This window comes from Papio anubis, chromosome 14 (assembly GCF_008728515.1).
Source record: "Papio anubis isolate 15944 chromosome 14, Panubis1.0, whole genome shotgun sequence".
Classification (NCBI taxonomy): domain Eukaryota; kingdom Metazoa; phylum Chordata; class Mammalia; order Primates; family Cercopithecidae; genus Papio; species Papio anubis.
This window is the reverse complement of record NC_044989.1, coordinates 91,404,237-91,422,695: the sequence shown is the minus strand read 5'-3', so window position 1 is coordinate 91,422,695 and position 18,459 is coordinate 91,404,237. Positions and strand designations below refer to the sequence as shown.

The following is an 18,459-nucleotide window of genomic DNA, read 5'->3' as shown; positions in this document are numbered from 1 at the left end:
CCTGATTTGCACACCTGCAGTGACTTCTCTTCTCACATCTCCTGGGCCCTAAGGAAATCTACTGTGGCTCCCAGGAACAGTGAAGAGTTAAAAAATAGTTTTAGGTTTTCAATATATGTAATTTTATTAGAAATTCATTAGCCTGCAATTTTGCTGGAGTTGCCATTAGCAACATCTGTATGGACTATGTTTATTCAAGAGAATATGCAATTAAAATCACTAGGGGAAGAGAACATGGATGTATATTGGCAGGCGTCAAAAGGACTCTAGAGAGAAACACCCGGTATTTTCAGTTTGGTCATGGGATCTTTTTTTTCTAAAAGGTATTAGGATCACACATAGAAATTCCCATAAGAATTTGGCCATGTGCGGTGGCTCACGCCTGTAATCCCAGCACTTTGGGAGGCCGAGGTGGGTAGATCATGAGGTCAGGAGATCAAGACCATCCTGGCTAACATGGTGAAACCTCGTCTCTACTAAAAATGCAAAAAATTAGCTGGGCGTGGTGGTGAACGCCTGTAGTCCCAGTACTCGGGAGGCTGAGGCAGGAGAATGGCATGAACCTAGGAGGTGGAGCTTGCAGTGAGCTGACATCAAGCCACTGCACTCTAGCCTGGGCAACAGAGCAAGACTCCGTCTCAAAAAATAAAAATAAAAAGAATAGGCAGAATTTATGTGAATTTTTAAAATGATGAGGTCTCTAGATTGAGGACCCCATACTTTGTATCTGCACTCATTCTTTAAATATGACACAATTGTGAGTTACTAGAGACTGACCCTGTGTTTATCTTTCTTTTCATTATACTTTAAGTTCTGGGTTACATGTACAGAATGTGCAGATTTATTACATAGGTATACACGTGCCATGGTGCTTTGCTACACCCATCAACCCATCATCTACCTTAGGTATTTCTCCTAATGCTGTCCCTCCCCTAGCCCCCCCACCCCTGACAGGCCCCGATGTGCGAAGGTTCCCCTCCCTGTGTCCATGTGTTCTCATTGTTCAATTCCCACTTATGAGTGAGAGAACATGCAATATTTGATTTTCTGTTCCTGTGTTAGTTTGCTGAGAATGATGGTTTCCAGCTTCATCCATGTCCCTGCAAAGGACATGAACTCATCCTTTTTTATGGCTGTGTAGTATTCCATGGCATATATGTGCCTCATTTTCTTAATCCAGTCTATCATTAATGGACATTTGGCTTGATTCCAAGTCTTTGCTATTGCGAATGGTCCTGTAATAAACATATGTGTGCATATGTCTTTATAGCAGAATGATTTATAGTCCTTTGGGTATATACCCAGTAATGGGATTGCTGGGTCAAATGGTATTTCTGGTTCTAGATCCTTGAGGAATTGCCACACTGTCTTCCACAATGGTTGAACTAATGTACACTCCCACCAACAGTGTAAGAGTGTTCGTATTTCTCCACATCTTCTCCAGCATCTGTTGCTTCGTGACTTTTTAATGATCACCATTTAAACTGGTGTGAGATGGTATCTCATTGTGGTTTTGATTTGCCTTTCTCCAATGACCAATAATGATGAGCTTTTTTTCATATGTTTGTTGTCCGCATAAATGTCTTCTTTTGAGAAGTGTCTGTTCATATCCTTTGCCCACTTTTTGATGGGGTTGTTTGTTTTTTTCTTATAAATTTGTTTAAGTTCTTTGTAGATTCTGGATATTAGCCCTTTGTCAGATGGATAGATTGCAAAAATTTGTTGCATTCTGTAGGTTGTCTCTTCACTCTGATGATAGTTTCTTTTGCTGTGCAGAAGCTCTTTAGTTTAATTAGATCCCATTTGTCAATTTTGGCTTTTGTTGCCATTGCTTTTGGTGTTTTCATCATGAAGTCTTTGCCCATGCCTATGTCCTGAATGGTACTGTCTAGGTTTTCTTCTAGAGTTTTTATGGTTTCAGGTCTTACATTTAAGGGGAAGAGAAGGGAAAGCATCTGGTCTTTGGTCCTAAAACAGCACCGGTCCAAGTTGAAGATGTGGTTTAGAGTATCTAATGGCCCAGAGCTTTGGTTACTCCTCACACCTTCCATTGCTCTGACACCCTCTTTCCCGTAGTGGCCCCTGCTGTCATATAGCTCTCTCCCTTCCAAAGGAAGAAAGGACTGTGATAAAGTCATTTAAGGAAAGCTGTAACATTCACTGACGATGTCATTTTAGACACCAAGAAATAGAGCTATTATAAAAATCAATACACATAGGCAAGTACACGCTAGTTATCAAAATGGCCTTCCTTGCATATGAAGTTGTTCTTGGCAATTCATTGTTTGTCGGTGGCATAGTTAACTGAATGGATGGCTGAACATTGAGGCAAGTTGGACAGAACTGGTCTCTGTCCTCCTGCTTGTGGTTGTGAACAGAATGGAGGGGAAGGGCCAAATCAAGCATCAGGTGCAGCAGTGCTAAGGTACTGTTGCCTTCAGATTTTAGATTTGTCCTTGAAGTATTGATTTAGAGGAGGAGGAACTGGCATCAAGACTGGGGGAGGTACACTTCTGCCACTCAGGAGCAACCACATCTTGCAATCAAACCTCAGTTAATTGAAACTTGGTGAAGAAAGATGGAAATAATAGGAGCTCATGGGCATGTAAGTACGAATCCCATGTACTCTGGAAAGACTAAGGGAGATTTGGCATCATGCATGAGAGTGTCCCTGAAAGATTTTTGAAACTGCTTGGTCTTAGCTCATGTGTGTGTGTGCGTGTGTTTAAATTATTTTAATAGTAATATATGTATTTTGTCAAAAACTTGGAAAATACCAAACAAGAACAAATAAAGAAACAATGCCTTATAATCACAACTCTGAGAAAAATTTTCCAAGTATATATAAATAATTTTTTGTATTGTTAGTAGAGACGGAGTTTCATTGTGTTAGCCAGGATGGTCTTGATCTCCTGACCTCGTGACCCGCCCGCCTTGGCCTCCCAAAGTGCTGGGATTATGGGCGTGAGCCACCGCGTCCAGCAAGTCTTCAAAATATTTTAAGGTCTTTTATTGTTTAGATGATTACATATTCTGTTTCATTCACTTTATATTATGAACATTTCTGTATATTACTAAAAGTCTTCAAAATATTTTAAGGCTGCTATATGCCACTGTAATCTGCTGTTGTGAAATAAAAGCAAATATAGAAGGATGCAAATGAAATTATCAAATTAAAAATTTTATAATTTTAATTTTTATAAGTGAAAAATTCTTTTTAAAATGCTGAGTTTGGGGCATATACGAGGAAAGATATAACTGATGTTCTGCTCCTAGGCTAGGTGCCCTCTTGAGCTAGGCCTGTTCTATGCTAATCATCCCCCTTTTTTTTCCTGTTTCACTTGGATGTCTGTTATTGTTGATGGAGCCGGGAGTCATCTTTGATTAACAGGTGTAGAAAACATTCAGTATCTGCTACAGGTTGAGGTCCCTCAAGAGCGTTCACCTGGCCTCCTTTATGGGACTTGAGTCACCGGGCTGGGCCTCCTTCTTGGTGCTGTAGCCACTAAGCTGCCTTACCTGTATCCAATATCAGCTCGAAACTAGCACATCCGTTTGTCCAGGCTCCAGGACACTGTTCGGCCAAGACCTTTCACTGGAGTCCCCAAAGAAGGGTGTAATTTGGGGTATTTATTATAATTAGCACTGATGTCTGGGATAGCATGTAAACAGCCCTCTAGCTTGGGTGGAAATGTGCCCCGGTCCGGCGCAGCGCTCCGGAAGAGGAGCAACCACCAGACCAGAAGACAGGGAAGCCCAACTCCCAAGCAAAACCGAACACTGGTGGGAGACTTGTGGTGAGGGGAAGGTATTTGTTGTTTGTTTTCTGTTTAGTCTAGGGATTCCCACTGCTTTTTAAATTCTGGCATAGTTCCCAGTGGCTAAAGCTGGAAAGATTTTACCGTTTCATTAAATTTTCTTTGTAAAAATGTTACGTTGGGGCCAGGCACGGTGGCTTATGCCTGTAATCCCAGCACTTTGGGAAGCCAAGGAGGGAGGATTACTTGAGCCCAGGAGTTCGAGACCAGTCTGAGCAACGCAGTAGGACCCAATTGCTACAAAAAATAATAACAACAACAACAAAAAAAATTAGGCAGACGTGGTGGTGCACACTTGTGGTCCCAGCTACTCAGGAGGCTGAGGTGGGAAGATCACTTGAGCCCAGGAGTTTGAAGCTGCAGTGAGCCATGATCCACTCCAGCCTGGGCAACAGAGCAACACTGCCTTGAAAATTAAAAAAGTGGGTAGTTTGGGTCTCCTGACATCCTGTGTCCTTTGGGGTCCCCGTCTCTGTGCGGGCTCCTGGCACTAGGATGCTGTGTTTTTGGGGCTCCCGTCTCCGTGTCGGCTCCTGGCACTGGGATGCTGTGTTTTTGGGGCTCCTGTCTCCGTGTCGGCTCCTGGCACTGGAATGCTGTGTTTTTGGGGTCCCCATCTCCGTGTCGGCTCCTGGCACTGGGATGCTGTGTCTTGGGGCCCCTGTCTCTGAGTCGGCTCGTGGCGCTGAGATGCTGTGTTTCTGGGGTCCCCATCTCCGTGCAGGCTCCTGGTACTGGGATGCTGTGTTTTTGGGGCCCCCATCTCTGTGCAGGCTCCTGGCACTGGGATGCTGTGTCTTTGGGGCCCCCATCTCCATGTCGGCTCCTGGCAGTGTGGATGCTGTGTTTTTGGGGTCCCCATCTCTGTGCGGGCTCCTGGCACTGGGATGCTGTGTTTTTGGGGCCCCCATCTCCGTGTCGGCTCCTGGCACTGGGATGCTGTGTTTTGGGGGCCCCCATGGGCTCTCTGTGCTGGGCTTTTCCCTCCTATCTTGCCTTCCTTAGGGTTGACTGATGCCTGTTGCCGGTTCTTTATTCTGCTGTTCTTGGTGGCAACGAGAACAGAATCTAGAAAATAAAAACCTAATTTATTTAACCTAACCATCTGCTGGAAAAGCTGTTATTAACCACAGACGTCTGATACTTTCTGACTTGCGTCCTGTTCACGAGACTTCCTTTCAGCTGGGAGTTCCTTGCCCTTGGGTTACCCTGTCAGCACCATGTGAACGGCGGCAGGTGAAAACAGGGCGCTTACAGTGGACCTATTTCTTCAAATAATTTTTTTTCATTTTTAATTTTTTTGACCTGGTAAAATATACATAACATAAAGTCCCCCATTTCAGCCCGTTTTGAGTGTACAATTCAGTGGAATTCATGTTTTTGTGCAACCATCGCCACGTGTTGTGTATCCATCTCCAGAACTTTTTAGTCATCCTAAGCTGAAGCTCTGTACCATGAAACAATAATCCCCCCATTCCTCACTCTCCCCACCCCTAGTAACCACTACTCTACTTTATTTTTATTTTATTTTATTTTATTTATTTATTTTTCTTGAGACGGTCTCACTCTGTTGCCCAGGCTAGAGTGCAGTGGTGCGATCACGGGTGATTGCAGCCTCAACCTCTCAGGCTCAAGAGATCCTCCCACCTCAGCTTCCCCAGTAGCTTGGACCACAGGCATGAGCCACTGCACCTAGCTATTTATTTATTTATTTTTGGTATTTGTAGAGACAGGGTTTCGCCATGTTGTCTAGGCTGGTCTTGAACTCCTGGGCTCAGGTGATCCTTCTGCCTCAGCCTCCCGCAGTCTACTTTCTTTCTCTGTGAGTCTGACTACTCCAACTACCGCATGTAGGTGGCATCATACAGTATTTGTCCTTTTTTGTATTTCTTTTGAAAAGACTCTAGAGCGTAACTGCTACTTCCAAGTCATTTCCGAGCAGGCCAGACTAGCAGTGGTAAGGACTGAGGGTGAGAGACATGCTGTGTGTGTGTAAGATGTGCCTGGGCTAACCCAGCCTGTGCTGGCCTGGGGTGATGGGCTTCTGCAGCTGCTGGCCATGCAGCTGTGCCCAGGTGGTTCCTGTCTAGACACTGCAGCTGAGTATGTGCCATTTCTTTTTTTTTTGGAACAGAGTCTCGCTCTGTCGCCCAGGCTGGAGTGCAGTGGCCGGATCTCAGCTCACTGCAAGCTCCGCCTCCCGGGTTCACGCCATTCTCCTGCCTCAGCCTCCCGAGTAGCTGGGACCACGGGCGCCGCCACCACGCCCGGCTAGTTTTTTGTATTTTTTAGTAGAGACGGGGTTTCACCGTGTTAGCCAGGATGGTCTCGATCTTCTGACCTCGTGATCCGCCCGTCTCGGCCTCCCAAAGTGCTGGGATTACAGGCTTGAGCCACCGCACCCGGCCGTACCATTTCTTTTGTCTTCCCTCTTTCAGATGTTTGTATTTGACCAAAATCTGATGAGATTTTTGTGCCATTTTTCTTAAGCAGTGGTAAAACATTCTGACTATTCAAAAAGTCTTTTTTCCACTCCAGCCCCCAGCCCTCTCCCTGTGGGGAATGGAGGTTACCCATCTCTGGGGTATCTTTCCAGATATATTCAATCCGTATGTAATCCTATGTATGTCTGTATGTGTGTGCTTGTCTCCAGCATGGTGTGTTAATCTAATAGAATGCTACTCATAGCTGTGGTTAAATCAATACCCACGGTGTTTTTTTGTGGCTATGGAAATTCTGTTTTCAGCTGAATCATGTAATATGCTATAATTATATTTTACTTCTTATCTTAGTCCGTTTTCTGTTACTTATAAAAGAATACTTGAAACTGAGTAAATTATAAAGGAAGAAAGTTTATTTCTCACAGTTAAGGAGGCCGGGACATTTAAGGTCAAGGACCCTCAGCTGATGATGGTCTTCTTGCTGATGCTACTCTGCAGGGTTGTAAGGCAGCGCAGGGCATCACATGGTGAGGGGGCTGAGTGTGCTCGTGTGCTAGCTTAGGTCTCTCTTCCTCTTCTTATAAAGCTGCCAGTTCCACTCCCATTCATCCTTGATCCCATTATTAATCCATGAATGGATTAATCACCTCTTAAAAGCCTCACCTCTCCATACTGCCATATTGGGGATTAAGTTTTAGTACAGGTTTTGAAGGGAATATTCAAGCCATAGCACTTAAGGACTTAGCGCTTAATTAATTAATTATTTATTTGAGACTGGGTCTCTGTCTTCCAGGCTGGATTGCAGTGTGCGATCATAGCTCACTGCAGCCTCAAACTCTTGGGCTTAAACAATCCTCCCACTTTAGCCTCCGAAGTAGCTGGGGCTACAGGCATGTGCCACCATGACCAGCTAATTTTTATTTTTTATTTTTTATTTTTTTTGGTAAGAGATGAGTTCTCGTTATGTTGCCCAGGCTGATCTCAAACTCCTGGCCTCAAACGACTCTCTCACCTTAGCCTCTCACCTATGCCTGTACTGGGATTACAGGCATGAGCCTCTGCGCCCAGTCCCATAGCAATTCTTGAGTAGCTTTTTGATTATCTTGAATTTAATAATTTCCTAAGTATCAATCACTCATTCTTCTCTAAACGCTAAAGGAATGTATGCATCATGTATGCATCTTCTCCCACCATGACAAAATTATCAGTACTGATATTTATTTATTTATTTATTTATTTATTTAGGAGATGCCTGTCCTGCCTCCCTGCTTCTGCCTCCGTCTAATCAGGTTACCCTCCGGGTCTGGGGTCCAGCTGTCTTTACTACTATTCTGAGGACCCCCTATTCCTCCTGTGGTCCAGCTCCTGATTCCTAGAGCCCAGGTCATCTTTCTTGGCTTTTACTTGTTGTTGTTTTTTTTTTTCTACTTTCCTAAACTTTGTTAAAGAAAAAAGTAATGGTGGTAAACCTCTAGAACATACTCAATTTTCTGGGATTCCTCCTCCGAGAATGTGATATATTGATTTCCAAACATGCCGGAAGTGTACGTCGTTCCCACTTGTACTAAATAGGTGAGAAGCTGAAGTCCTAAAGTGTTCGTCTTCCAACGTTTCCCAGTCTGTGGTCTGTCCTTGCGTCAGCAATAATTGCCTGAACAGCTACTATGGCTTCATTATTTTTTGTCTGTAGCTCTCTGAGCACTTCTCTATGCAGCAATCACAGAATTTGAGTAGCTTCATTAAGAACTGCATTTCCTGTGTCAAAACCAAGAATATGTTTGTCTAAAGCAACAGGCAAGCCCTCTTTTGTTTGATTTGCTTTAGCAACTGCCTCCTGTGTCAGGTGCTCCTGAACCAAAATTTGAATTGCCTTAAGCATTACCAAGTAATCATCATGACATTGAACCTGAAGCAGGTTAGCCATAGCCATCACAGCAGGCTTAAAATCAGGATTATTTACATCCAAATGTATCAATGGTTCTGCATTTTTAGTTGCATTGTCAGCAGTTTTCGCATTATCAGGTACTAAGTCCTTATATTTTTCAGCATTATCTCCATATTCAAGTCTAACATCTAAACTGGGAAGCCAGTCAACAGCTTCTTGTTGATCTTGAATCTTGAAAGAACAGTTAACATCTCTGAGATACGTTTCAAAGAGCTTGGGCCAGTCACTGCTGTGGATGTTTCTTAAGTTACCTCTGTCTTCAATCTTGTAGTGTCTGATTTTCTGGTCTTCAAACCAAACAATGAAGTTTCTAAATTCCGTTTCATCTTTGCAGTTGAAGCTGGCGGGGTTGTGGGAGTCGAGAGCCGTCAGCTTGCATCGGAACATGCTCCCCGCTTCTTGCACTCTTTGGCTTTTACTCTTTTACTTTGGCAAGGAGCCCATCCTTCACTAACTTCCTGGGACTTGCATGCCTGAAAATGCCATTCTCTTTACCTTCACCTTGAGGTAGTTTGGCTGGGTACAGAGTTCGAAAAGAAAGTATTTTTTGTTTTAACTTTGAAGTCATTGATATATTTCCCTTTGAGTTCTGGGTTGCTCTAGAGAAGCAGGATGCTATTCTGATTCATTCATGAGTGATCTGCTTTTTTTCTCTCTGGAAGCTTTTAGGATCTTCACCTCATCTTAGAGTTGTAGCGTTCCCTGATGAAGCCCCATCGTGGGTCTTTTCTCTCCTACTGTGCTGCCCAGCTGGGGGCCCGGTGAGGAAAGATCCGTATCTTCAGTGCTGGGGCACTTTCTTGAACTTCTCCCCTTCCGCATCCACTCTTTGTGTTCCCTCTGGAGCTCCTCTTACATGGTTGTTGGGATGCCTAGATTGCTGTTCTGAGCCCAGAGCCTTTCCGGTTGAGCCTCCATGGAGACTGAGCCTCCTGTTTTTCTGGGGAGAGGGAGGAGAGCCAGGAACAGCCACTCCTCCTGTCTCCAGCCCCACCCCACACCCCACCCTCCCAGTGGGAGCCTTTCGCTTGGATGTCTAGAAAGCGACAAGTATAATGATTTATGGAAAATCTTTGCTGTAATATAGGTGGCATGGGTCTGGCCTTGCTAATTAATGCAGGCGCCTATTGTTACCAGACAACTGCTAAGCCTTTCCTGCCATGAATGACTAAAGACAAAATTCTGATTGAGTTCCCTTTGTGTTCTGCATGTTTCTTTTCTATTTCTGGTCTGTATCCTCCTTGCTGGTTGGCTTAAGGTTCTCCTGGGCATCTTATGCAGTCTGATTTCTACAGTCCAGGGTGTGCCGCCAAACCGTCCTCTGTGCTTTGTAGTTTCTCAGCTTCTGGAGGCTCTGCCCGGGTGTGCTTCGCACCTCTGATCTGGGTGCAGTCCCCTTAGGCTGCCTTCCTGGGGCTGTGCCCCACCTCCCTCCTGGCCTTCACTTTCTCTCTGGTCCCTGTCTCCCGGAGTCCAACTGCAAGCCTGCTGCCATTCCCAGGTCCTAGACCTTGAGGCAGAGCCAGTCTTCAAAGGCACAAGTGTCCTCAGTCTATCCGATCTCGTGGTTCACTCTGTTGAGCCCCTGGGTCTTGCCTCAAGAAAAGGATGCCTCTTCTAAAGTGGATATGTGAAATATGTAGAAGCACCCCTCTTCAGTAGCCTTCGTTTCCCTTAGAACTCCAAAGACTAGGCCCATCTGTTGTGCGGGATCTTCAGGGATTGCTGAAAGCCAGGGTCACCACTCAACCACTAGTCATTGCCCACGATGGGCAGGGCATCATGCTAGGCACAGAATTCTCCCCCATCTTTCTTCAACCCTTCCTGTCACCGTGACATCCAGGGGTCTACCAGGAGAGGATCAGCTAGCTCCTTATTTGGAGATATTTGTCCCGTGTATTCTCTTTTCATCTTCTCCTGGGAACCTCTAGGCGTTGTGACATCCAGCCACTGCCCCAAAACATGAAAGGATCTGGCCTTTCCTTGGTCCCTGGGACCTCCCTCATGCCCACCATTCATTCATCAGGTGCATTCCAAAATTATATTGCTCCTGTGGAACGAGCGGAAAGGGGAAGACAGGGTATTTCAAGTCAAAGGGATGCCACTCACATTTACACATTAGGAAATGCAATGGCAGGGGACTGTTAACTCCTGGATCCTGGGAACAATAAGGAAGTAATGTTAACCTGAGCAGCTCTGAACCCCGTCTGATCCCCCGAGTTCTGACTGATGCCATTGTTGAGCTGTGTCTTAGCTGCTCTATTTATCACAGGCTAATGAGGATCTGCAACATGGTATTGTTGGGAAGAAGTAGATTTAAAATGTTTAGTGTTCAGAAAACTGAATTCAACCTGGGGAAACTGTGTCTCATTCAGACCTGGGGACCTCACTCACTACCACATGTCTGCTCCAGATGCTGACCAGGCCGTGCTATCCCCTGGCAGCTGCCACCCCTGCCTATGGGGCCATGGGTCAGGATAGAGCCCCCTCTACCCTTGATAGCTTCCTGGTCTCTTTCAAGCCTTAAGCCTCAGCCCTTCACAGGTTGAGGGATGAGATTTATTTTGCTTAGTGATAAATAGGTTTTACAGGGAGGCAAGCTTCTGGGAAGGAAGGTGGACCTTCTATGTATTTCTTCTTTTTCTTCTTTTCCCTGGGCAGGGTCTTCTTTGCTGTGTTTAAAGAGCAGTGCCTTTGAGCCAATACACAAATCCTCTGGAGAGCATCTGAAAGTATTTAAAAATGTTCCCGGGCTGAGAAGCGTGGCTCATGGCTGTAATCCCAGCACTTTGGGAGGCTGAGCTGGGAAGATGGCTTGAGCCCAGGAGTTCAAGGCTGCAGTGAGCCATGATGGTGCAGCTGCACTCCAGCTTGGGTGACAGAGCGAGACCCCATCTCAAATAAAATAAAATAAAATAAAAATGTGGATTTCAATATGTAAACACTGGGCATGTTCACCCCAGGAGAGATCATTAAGTACCCAGGGACTTGCACCTTAGGTGCACCTTCAAGCATATGACCTGTGACCGCTGCAAATACAGTCATACTGTCAGTGAGGGACTTTACAAAATGATGGCTGGGGCCCCAGAAAGTTCTAAATAGGACAAAGGCTACCAGCTCTCCATTTTTATGATCATTGCAGTCCTGTTAAATTAGGTGCGTATTGAAACCACACAGGACTTTGTGTGTATATAAAATGGAGTTAGGTTCTAGTCTCAGGAGGTCATTTGGGATATGGAACAGTTGCCCTTGGCCCCTAAAAACCCATGGTGCCCCTCTAGTCATTGTGATCACCAAAAACAACTCCACACATTTCCAAAATGCCTTGAGGGCGCAGTACCCCAAAAGTACACCAGAGAACCACTGGTGCAGAGTCTACCACAGAAATCAAGACAGGTGGCCAGGTGTGGTGGCTCATGCCTATAATCCTAGCACTTTGGGAGGCCAAGGTGGGTGGATCACCTGAGGTTGGAAGTTCCAGGCCAGCCTGGCCAATATGGCAAATCCCTGTCTCTACTAAAAATGCAAAAATTAACCGGGCGTGGTGGCGCAAGCCTGTAATCCCAGCTACTCAGGAGGCTGAGGCAGGACAATCACTTCAACCCAGGAGGCAGACGTTGCAGTGAGCTGAGATCATGCCATTGCACTCTAGCCTGGGCAACAAAGCGAGACAGAGTCTGTCTCAAAAAAAAAATCAAGACAGGTGATAGCACACATATTAGTCAGGGTTTTTCCAAGAAACCGAACCTATAGGATCTGCATCTACAGCTTTATCTAGAAAGAGAGAGAAAGAGATTTATTTTAAGGAATTAGCTCACACACAGTGGAAACTGACAAATATGGAATCAGCAGGGTGTTGGCTGGAGACCCATGAAAGACTTGATGTTGCAGTCTTTTTTTTTTTTTTTGAGATAGAGTCTTGCTCTGTCGTCCAGGCTGGAGGGCAGTGGCCGGATCTCGGCTCACTGCAAGCTCCGCCTCCCGGGTTCACGCCATTCTCCTGCCCCAGCCTCCCAAGTAGCTGGGACTGCAGGCGCCTGCCACCTCGCCCAGCTAGTTTTTTTGTATTTTTTTAGTAGAGACGGGGATTCACCGTGTTAGCCAGGATGGTCTCGATCTCCTGACCTTGTGATCCACCCGTCTCGGCCTCCCAAAGTGCTGGGATTACAGGCTTGAGCCACCGCGCCCGGCCGATGTTGCAGTCTTGAGTCCTAAGGCAGTTTGGAAACAGAATCCTCTCTTTCACTGGGGACCTCTGTCTTTCTCTTATAAGGCCTTCAACTGTTTGGATGGGACCTACCCCCATCATGAAGAGTAATGTGCTTTATTCAAAGGCTGCTGCTTTAAATATCAGTGACATGTGAAAAGTACCTTCACAGCAACATCGAGGCTAAGATTTGACCAAACAACTGAGTACAATGGCCTATCCAAGCTGACATATAAAATTAATTCTCACAGCATATGACAAAGAAGTTGAAGAAGTTTCCAGTCCTATAATAGGGAGTCAAAGGGTAGTCACCGTAAATATCTTTATGTGTTTTTCTTTGCAGCATAACCAGTGTGCAGCGTTCAGACAATGGGTCGTATATCTGTAAGATGAAAATAAACAATGAAGAGATCGTGTCTGATCCCATCTACATCGAAGTGCAAGGTGAGTCCACAGACCAGAGTTCCATTGCCAGAGAGCTGTTTGTTTTAGGGCCTGTGTGAAATGTTTTATGTATAATACTCTAGAGTTTTGCCTGCCCATTTATAACTCCGTACGCAAACCTTGCAAATCTATCAGCACCAAAATTGTACAAGGTACTCCTCTTTATAGTCTACAAGCGATAATGAAATGAATTCCGTTCCTGAAGTTTGAGCTCTATTCTAGGCATTAAAGGTGAGATACAAAGAGATTTTGGACTTCCTTGTCCACAGATTATTTACAATAAAAATAAACTGATGACTTCTTTTTAAGAAGCAAAATGCATTCTACTATCCAGTTTCCAGTGCTGGTACCAGATACCACTCACCTGGTCAAGTGGCTACTGGCTTATTATTCAGCATCTTTTCCTGTCTTGCCTGTGCAGACAGTGAAACCCTGGGGGGTGAGTGGTTTTCCTGGACTGGCTCAACAGCTCAGCCTGAGACTTCTTTTGGGCACTGGTATCTGTCGGGTGCATGGTTCAGAGAAATTCCATGACATCATACGAAGGTCCGTGGGGGTGAGGAATGAGACATCAGGTTAGGAAAACGCAGTCTCTGCCCTCAAGGCACTTGAACTCTAATGGGCAATGTGAGCTGATGCACAGGTGAGCCCAGGTCCTAGGTTTGGTGCCCTGAGTTGGGGGTTTGCATGCCTGGTTCTGCAATGGCAGGGTTGCAAGGAGGAAGCATCTTTATTATCACCCCCAGTGGTCACTCCTTACTACCCCCAGGGACTTCCCTCCGGGGCCCTTGTGCCTCTGCTCTGTGAGGTGCCCCTCTTAGCAGAGCCATTAGGTCACCTCCCTTTTCTGCTTTATCCTGACCTTCCTCATCACAGGCTTTAGAGCAGGTGATTAGCTTTTTTTTTTTTTGTGAGACGGAGTCTCGCTCTGTCGCCCAGGCTGGAGTGCAGTGGCCGGATCTCGGCTCACTGCAAGCTCCGCCCCCTGGGTTCATGCATTCTCCTGCCTCAGCCTCCTGAGTAGCTGGGACTACAGGCGCCTGCCACCGCGCCCGGCTAATTTTTTGTATTTTTAGTAGAGACGGGGTTTCACCGTGTTAGCCAGGATGGTCTCGATCTCCTGACCTTGTGATCCACCCGCCTCGGCCTCCCAAAGTGCTGGGATTACAGGCGTGAGCCACCGCGCCCGGCCGGTGATTAGCTTTTTAATCAGAAACATCTCCCACTGAAAGGCTGCTGTGCTACCCATTCTTTCGCGAACCTGAAATTGATGCCCACCAATGTGGAGAGAAGCCTCAGGGAGCACAGATGGAAGGAAGGAGGAGGAGTGAGTGGGGAAGACAGAAGAGACTCCCTCAGAGGAGCCTCTTCATCTCTTCTTGACCTTTGCTTTGGGCCTATCCCAGGCTGAACAGCTCTTTCTCAGGGTTATGTCACCATCAGCCAAAAAGGGGGTTTCCTACATTTGCAGCTAATTTGGGAAAAAAATATTTAGAGGAGATTTTATTCGTCAGAATCCCAGAAAAATGCCCAGAGCAGGAACATATTAAGTCCAAAGAGAGTTTCAAAAAACCTTGAAACAGGACAAAAGAATTCCATTACACATAACTGCCACATCATTCTTGCTGGAACTAGATCTGTGAGTTTCCAATCCCCAAAAGAACCCTTTTCGGACTTGTTATATTTTTGAACACCTGCCCCAAATAAGTACTGACTGTACTGACTGGCTCTCTCTGAGCTTCCGTGGGGCCTTGATTTTGGAAATTACAGTAGATCTAAGGATTGTAATTGCAACTATGTTTATACTGTTTTTTCATGAGTGCTTTTCATTGAAAAGCACTCAGACTTATACAAGGCTGTGGATTTTAAAATTCGTTATGACCCATCTGAAAGTCACACACATAATAGAATGTCTTCATACCATGGACAGATCTATTACATAGCCATGTTTTACTCTGTGTTTATTTTGGTAAGAAATACTGAAAACCTGCCAACTGGTCAGTCCCAGGAGTTTGAGCAACACCTGATGTAAGAACTGCCTGTGGCCTGCCTTCTGGTAAAACCAGTTCTGAATCACTATTTATAGCCCCTTTGGCAAAGCGTCCTAGAAAGCTGGCTTAAGGTAGACTGGCAGGAATTAGCCTCTGTTCTCCTTCTTATCCAACTTAAGGAGGTGAAAACTGATGAATACAGACCTGACTGACGCAGTAGATAAAGAAATCTGTTGCTAAGCTAGGCGCGGTGGTGACGCAGTAGATAAAGAAATCTGTTGCCAAGGCTGGGTGTGGTGTCACATGTCTGTAATCCCAGCACTTTGGGAGGCCAAGGGGGATGGATCACTTGAGGTTGGGAGTTCGAGGCCAGCCTGGCCAACACGGTGAAACCCCATCTCTACTAAAAATACAAAAATCAGCCAGACGTGGTGGTGTGCGCCTGTAATCCCAGCTACTCAGGAGGCTGAGGCAGGAGAATCACTTGAACCGAGGAGACAGGTTGCAGTGAGCTGACATCAAGCCACTGCACTCCAGCCTGGGCAACAGAGTGAGACTCCATCCCTCCGCAAAAAAAGAAATCTATTGCCAAGTTCTAGCCCAGTTTCCATTCCCCTTTGGGCTCTGTCTCTGCTTTCAGATCTGAAACATTCTTTCATGTAACGTTTTCTCTGCAGGACTTCCTCACTTTACTAAGCAGCCTGAGAGCATGAATGTCACCAGAAACACAGCCTTCAACCTCACCTGTCAGGCTGTGGGCCCGCCTGAGCCTGTCAACATTTTCTGGGTTCAAAACAGTAGCCGTGTTAACGAACAGCCTGAAAAGTCCCCCTCCGTGCTAACTGTTCCAGGTAAGTCTGAGCCATGGGTTTATTTATTGATTTATTCTCTAATAGTGGGAGGGATCAAAAGTTTGATGACCCTTGCTGTGCACCACTAGCAGGCAGTGGAGACAGATGAAAGTGCAGGTGTGGCAGCAAGGTTATGGGACCAGGTAGACGGGAAGGTAGGTGGGAATCACAGGTGTGAGAATTCACAGGCCGAGGTGGGGAAATAGGTGAGGGCCTCTGAGGATACATAGGGTTAAGCTGTTGAAGTGGCCAGAATCCCCGAGCCCAGGCAGCAGGAGCCCTGCTCACATCTCCCGTTGCAGCTGTGGCCTTGCTGGCCTGTCAGGTCTTGCGTTTATGGAACCACTGATGTGAAGACCTCAGTGGGTTTGACACCGAGAGCGTGGATTGGTCACCGGGAGCTATTGCAGAAAGTGTGAGCCCTTGTGGGATTGTGGCTGAAAGGACATTCCACGGTCGTCGTGATTTCCATCCAAATGAAAGTGGCCCGGTTTTAGTCCCGCACATCACTGATGATGCTCGTTAGTACCACTGACGTTTCCCATGCACTGAAGTCGGTGGGCTCTTCCGAAGCTCCTCTCATTGTGCAATATCTTTCAGCAGCATCAGGCAGTTACCACACGCCCTCCCTCCTTCCTTTCTCCAGGGACTGCTGTATGCCTGAGGCTGTTCTAGGCCTTCAGGACACAGCGTGGACTATTGGAAACACTGTCCTGGTTTCTGTTTCATTGAATGACACCAATTCATTGCTCCTCCTTTGTCATCCGCTGGAGTTTTAAATGGCAGGGCTCAATCCTGGGCCCCCTTCTTTTACTCTGAGATGCTCCCTCTTGAACTTTACATCTCCAGCCCAGACCCCTCTCCTGAGTTGCAGGCTCGTGTATCCAACCGCCTCCTTGGCATTGCCACTTGCTGGGTACATACGCATCTCAGCATGAAACTCTTAACTCCAGACTTGTTCCACTCCAGAATTCCCCATCTTAGTGAATGACATCCCCATTTTCCCACCCTTCCTTTTTCTCATTTTTCATGTTGGCATCAGCAGTTCTGTCAGTTCTGCTCCTACAATACTTCTGAAATCTGTCTTTTCTCCATCCTGCTGCCAGCATCCTGGTCCATGTCATTGCCAGCTCTTGCCATCGCCTCTGCAGTAGCTTCCTAACTGGGCCTTTTTGCTCCCAGCCTTGTCCCTACTCCCATCTACCCTCCTCAGTGGCAGATGACATCACCTGCCTGCTGAAAATCCTGCAGTAGCTCCCCGCTGTCTTAGACTGTCACCCAGTCCTTCCTGCCCTTTCCCTAGGGGCTGCGTGTCCCAGCTCCTTCCTATGCATCCAACCCAGCACCATCCCATGCTTTCCACCCTGCGTATTAGATACGAGTCACATTGATTGCCTTTCACTTCTCCTGTTCCTTCCTGCCTCAGGACCTTTGCACTGTCTCTTCTATCTGCTTGCGGTGTTCTTCCAACTGCCCTTTATCCCATGACCCAACTCAAACATCACTTCTTCAGAGAGGCCATCCCTGATCACTCCTAACTATTTTAGGTCCCCTCAATCCCATATTGCTGTGTACTCCTCTGTTGCACTTGTCACCGTCTATAATTATCCAGTTTATTTGTTGGGCTCCTTGTCTAGCTTCTTCTTCTTCTTCTTTTTTTTTTTTTTTTTTTTTTTTTTTTTTTTGAGACAGTCTTACTCTGAGGCTGGAGTGCAGTGGCGCGATCTGGGGTCCCTGCAAGCTCTGCCTCCTGGGTTCACACCATTTTCCTGCCTTAGCCTCCTGAGTAGCTGGGACTACAGGCGCACAGCACTGTGCCCGGCTAATTTTTTTTTTGTTTTTTTAATACAGACTGGGTTTCACAGTGGTCTCGATCTCCTGACCTCGTGATCCGCCCACCTCGGCCTCCCAAAGCTGGGATTACAGGCGTGAGCCACCGCGCCACTGCCCCTGGCCATCTAGCTTCTTAGAGAACGTATGCTCAGTAAGGACGAGGGCTTTCTCTCTCCCATTCACCTCTGCACTGCCAGTGGCTGAAGCGGTGCCTGCCTCCTAGTAGTACTCAGTAAATATTTATGGCTAGAATAGATCAGTAAGTGAATGCCAGCCCCTAGCTATTAACTCTGAATAACTTTTCTTGAGGCCGAATTGTAGCTGCGCCCAGGCTGGAGTGCAGTGGCCGGGATCTCAGCTCACTGCAAGCTCCATACTCCGGGTTTAGCCATTCTCCTGCCTCAGGCTCCCGAGTAGCTGGGACTACAGGCATGCGCCACCTACGCCCGGCTATTTTTTTGTATTTTTAGTAGAGGCGGGGTTTTCACCGCGTTAGCCAGCATGGTCTCGATCTCACTTACCTCGTGATCCGCCCGTCTCGGCCTCCCAGAGTGCTGGGATTACAGGCTTGAGCCACCGCGCCCGGCCGATTTTAGTGTCTTTTCATGTGCTTATCAATCAGTCACGTCTCTTTTTTGGTGAAGTGTCACTTCAGGTTTTTTGCCTATTTCTATAAAAATCCTAGAATCCACTTGACAATGTTTACACAAAAATTCCTGCTGTGATTTTGTCTGCAATTGTATTGTTTTTATAGACAAGTTTAGAAGAAAATGATGTCTTGACAATATTGAGCCTTCCAATCAATGAATACATTATCTCTCTTCATTTATTTACGTCGTCTTTAATTTCTCTCAGCAATTTTTGTAGTTTTTGATGTAGAGGTCTTACAAGTCATTTGTTAAATTTTTTTAAATTTTAAAATTGGAATT

General features: G+C 46.2%; 1 protein-coding gene and 1 pseudogene across 2 annotated transcripts in view; one reads left to right on the top strand and one right to left on the bottom strand.

The window, feature by feature from the left end:
• The window catches only part of MERTK (MER proto-oncogene, tyrosine kinase), a 133,624-nt gene that overhangs the window by 36,411 nt on the left and 78,754 nt on the right, over positions 1 to 18,459 (top strand). The window contains exons 3-4 of the mRNA XM_021925202.2: positions 12,755 to 12,855; positions 15,524 to 15,697. Coding sequence (XP_021780894.2) covers positions 12,755 to 12,855; positions 15,524 to 15,697 — 275 coding nt within the window. The remainder of the gene's footprint in view (positions 1 to 12,754; positions 12,856 to 15,523; positions 15,698 to 18,459) is intronic.
• On the bottom strand, positions 7,681 to 8,601 carry LOC108581738 (annotated as a pseudogene). The gene has a single exon (XR_001894436.3). The product of XR_001894436.3 is annotated as an RNA transcription, translation and transport factor protein pseudogene (transcript).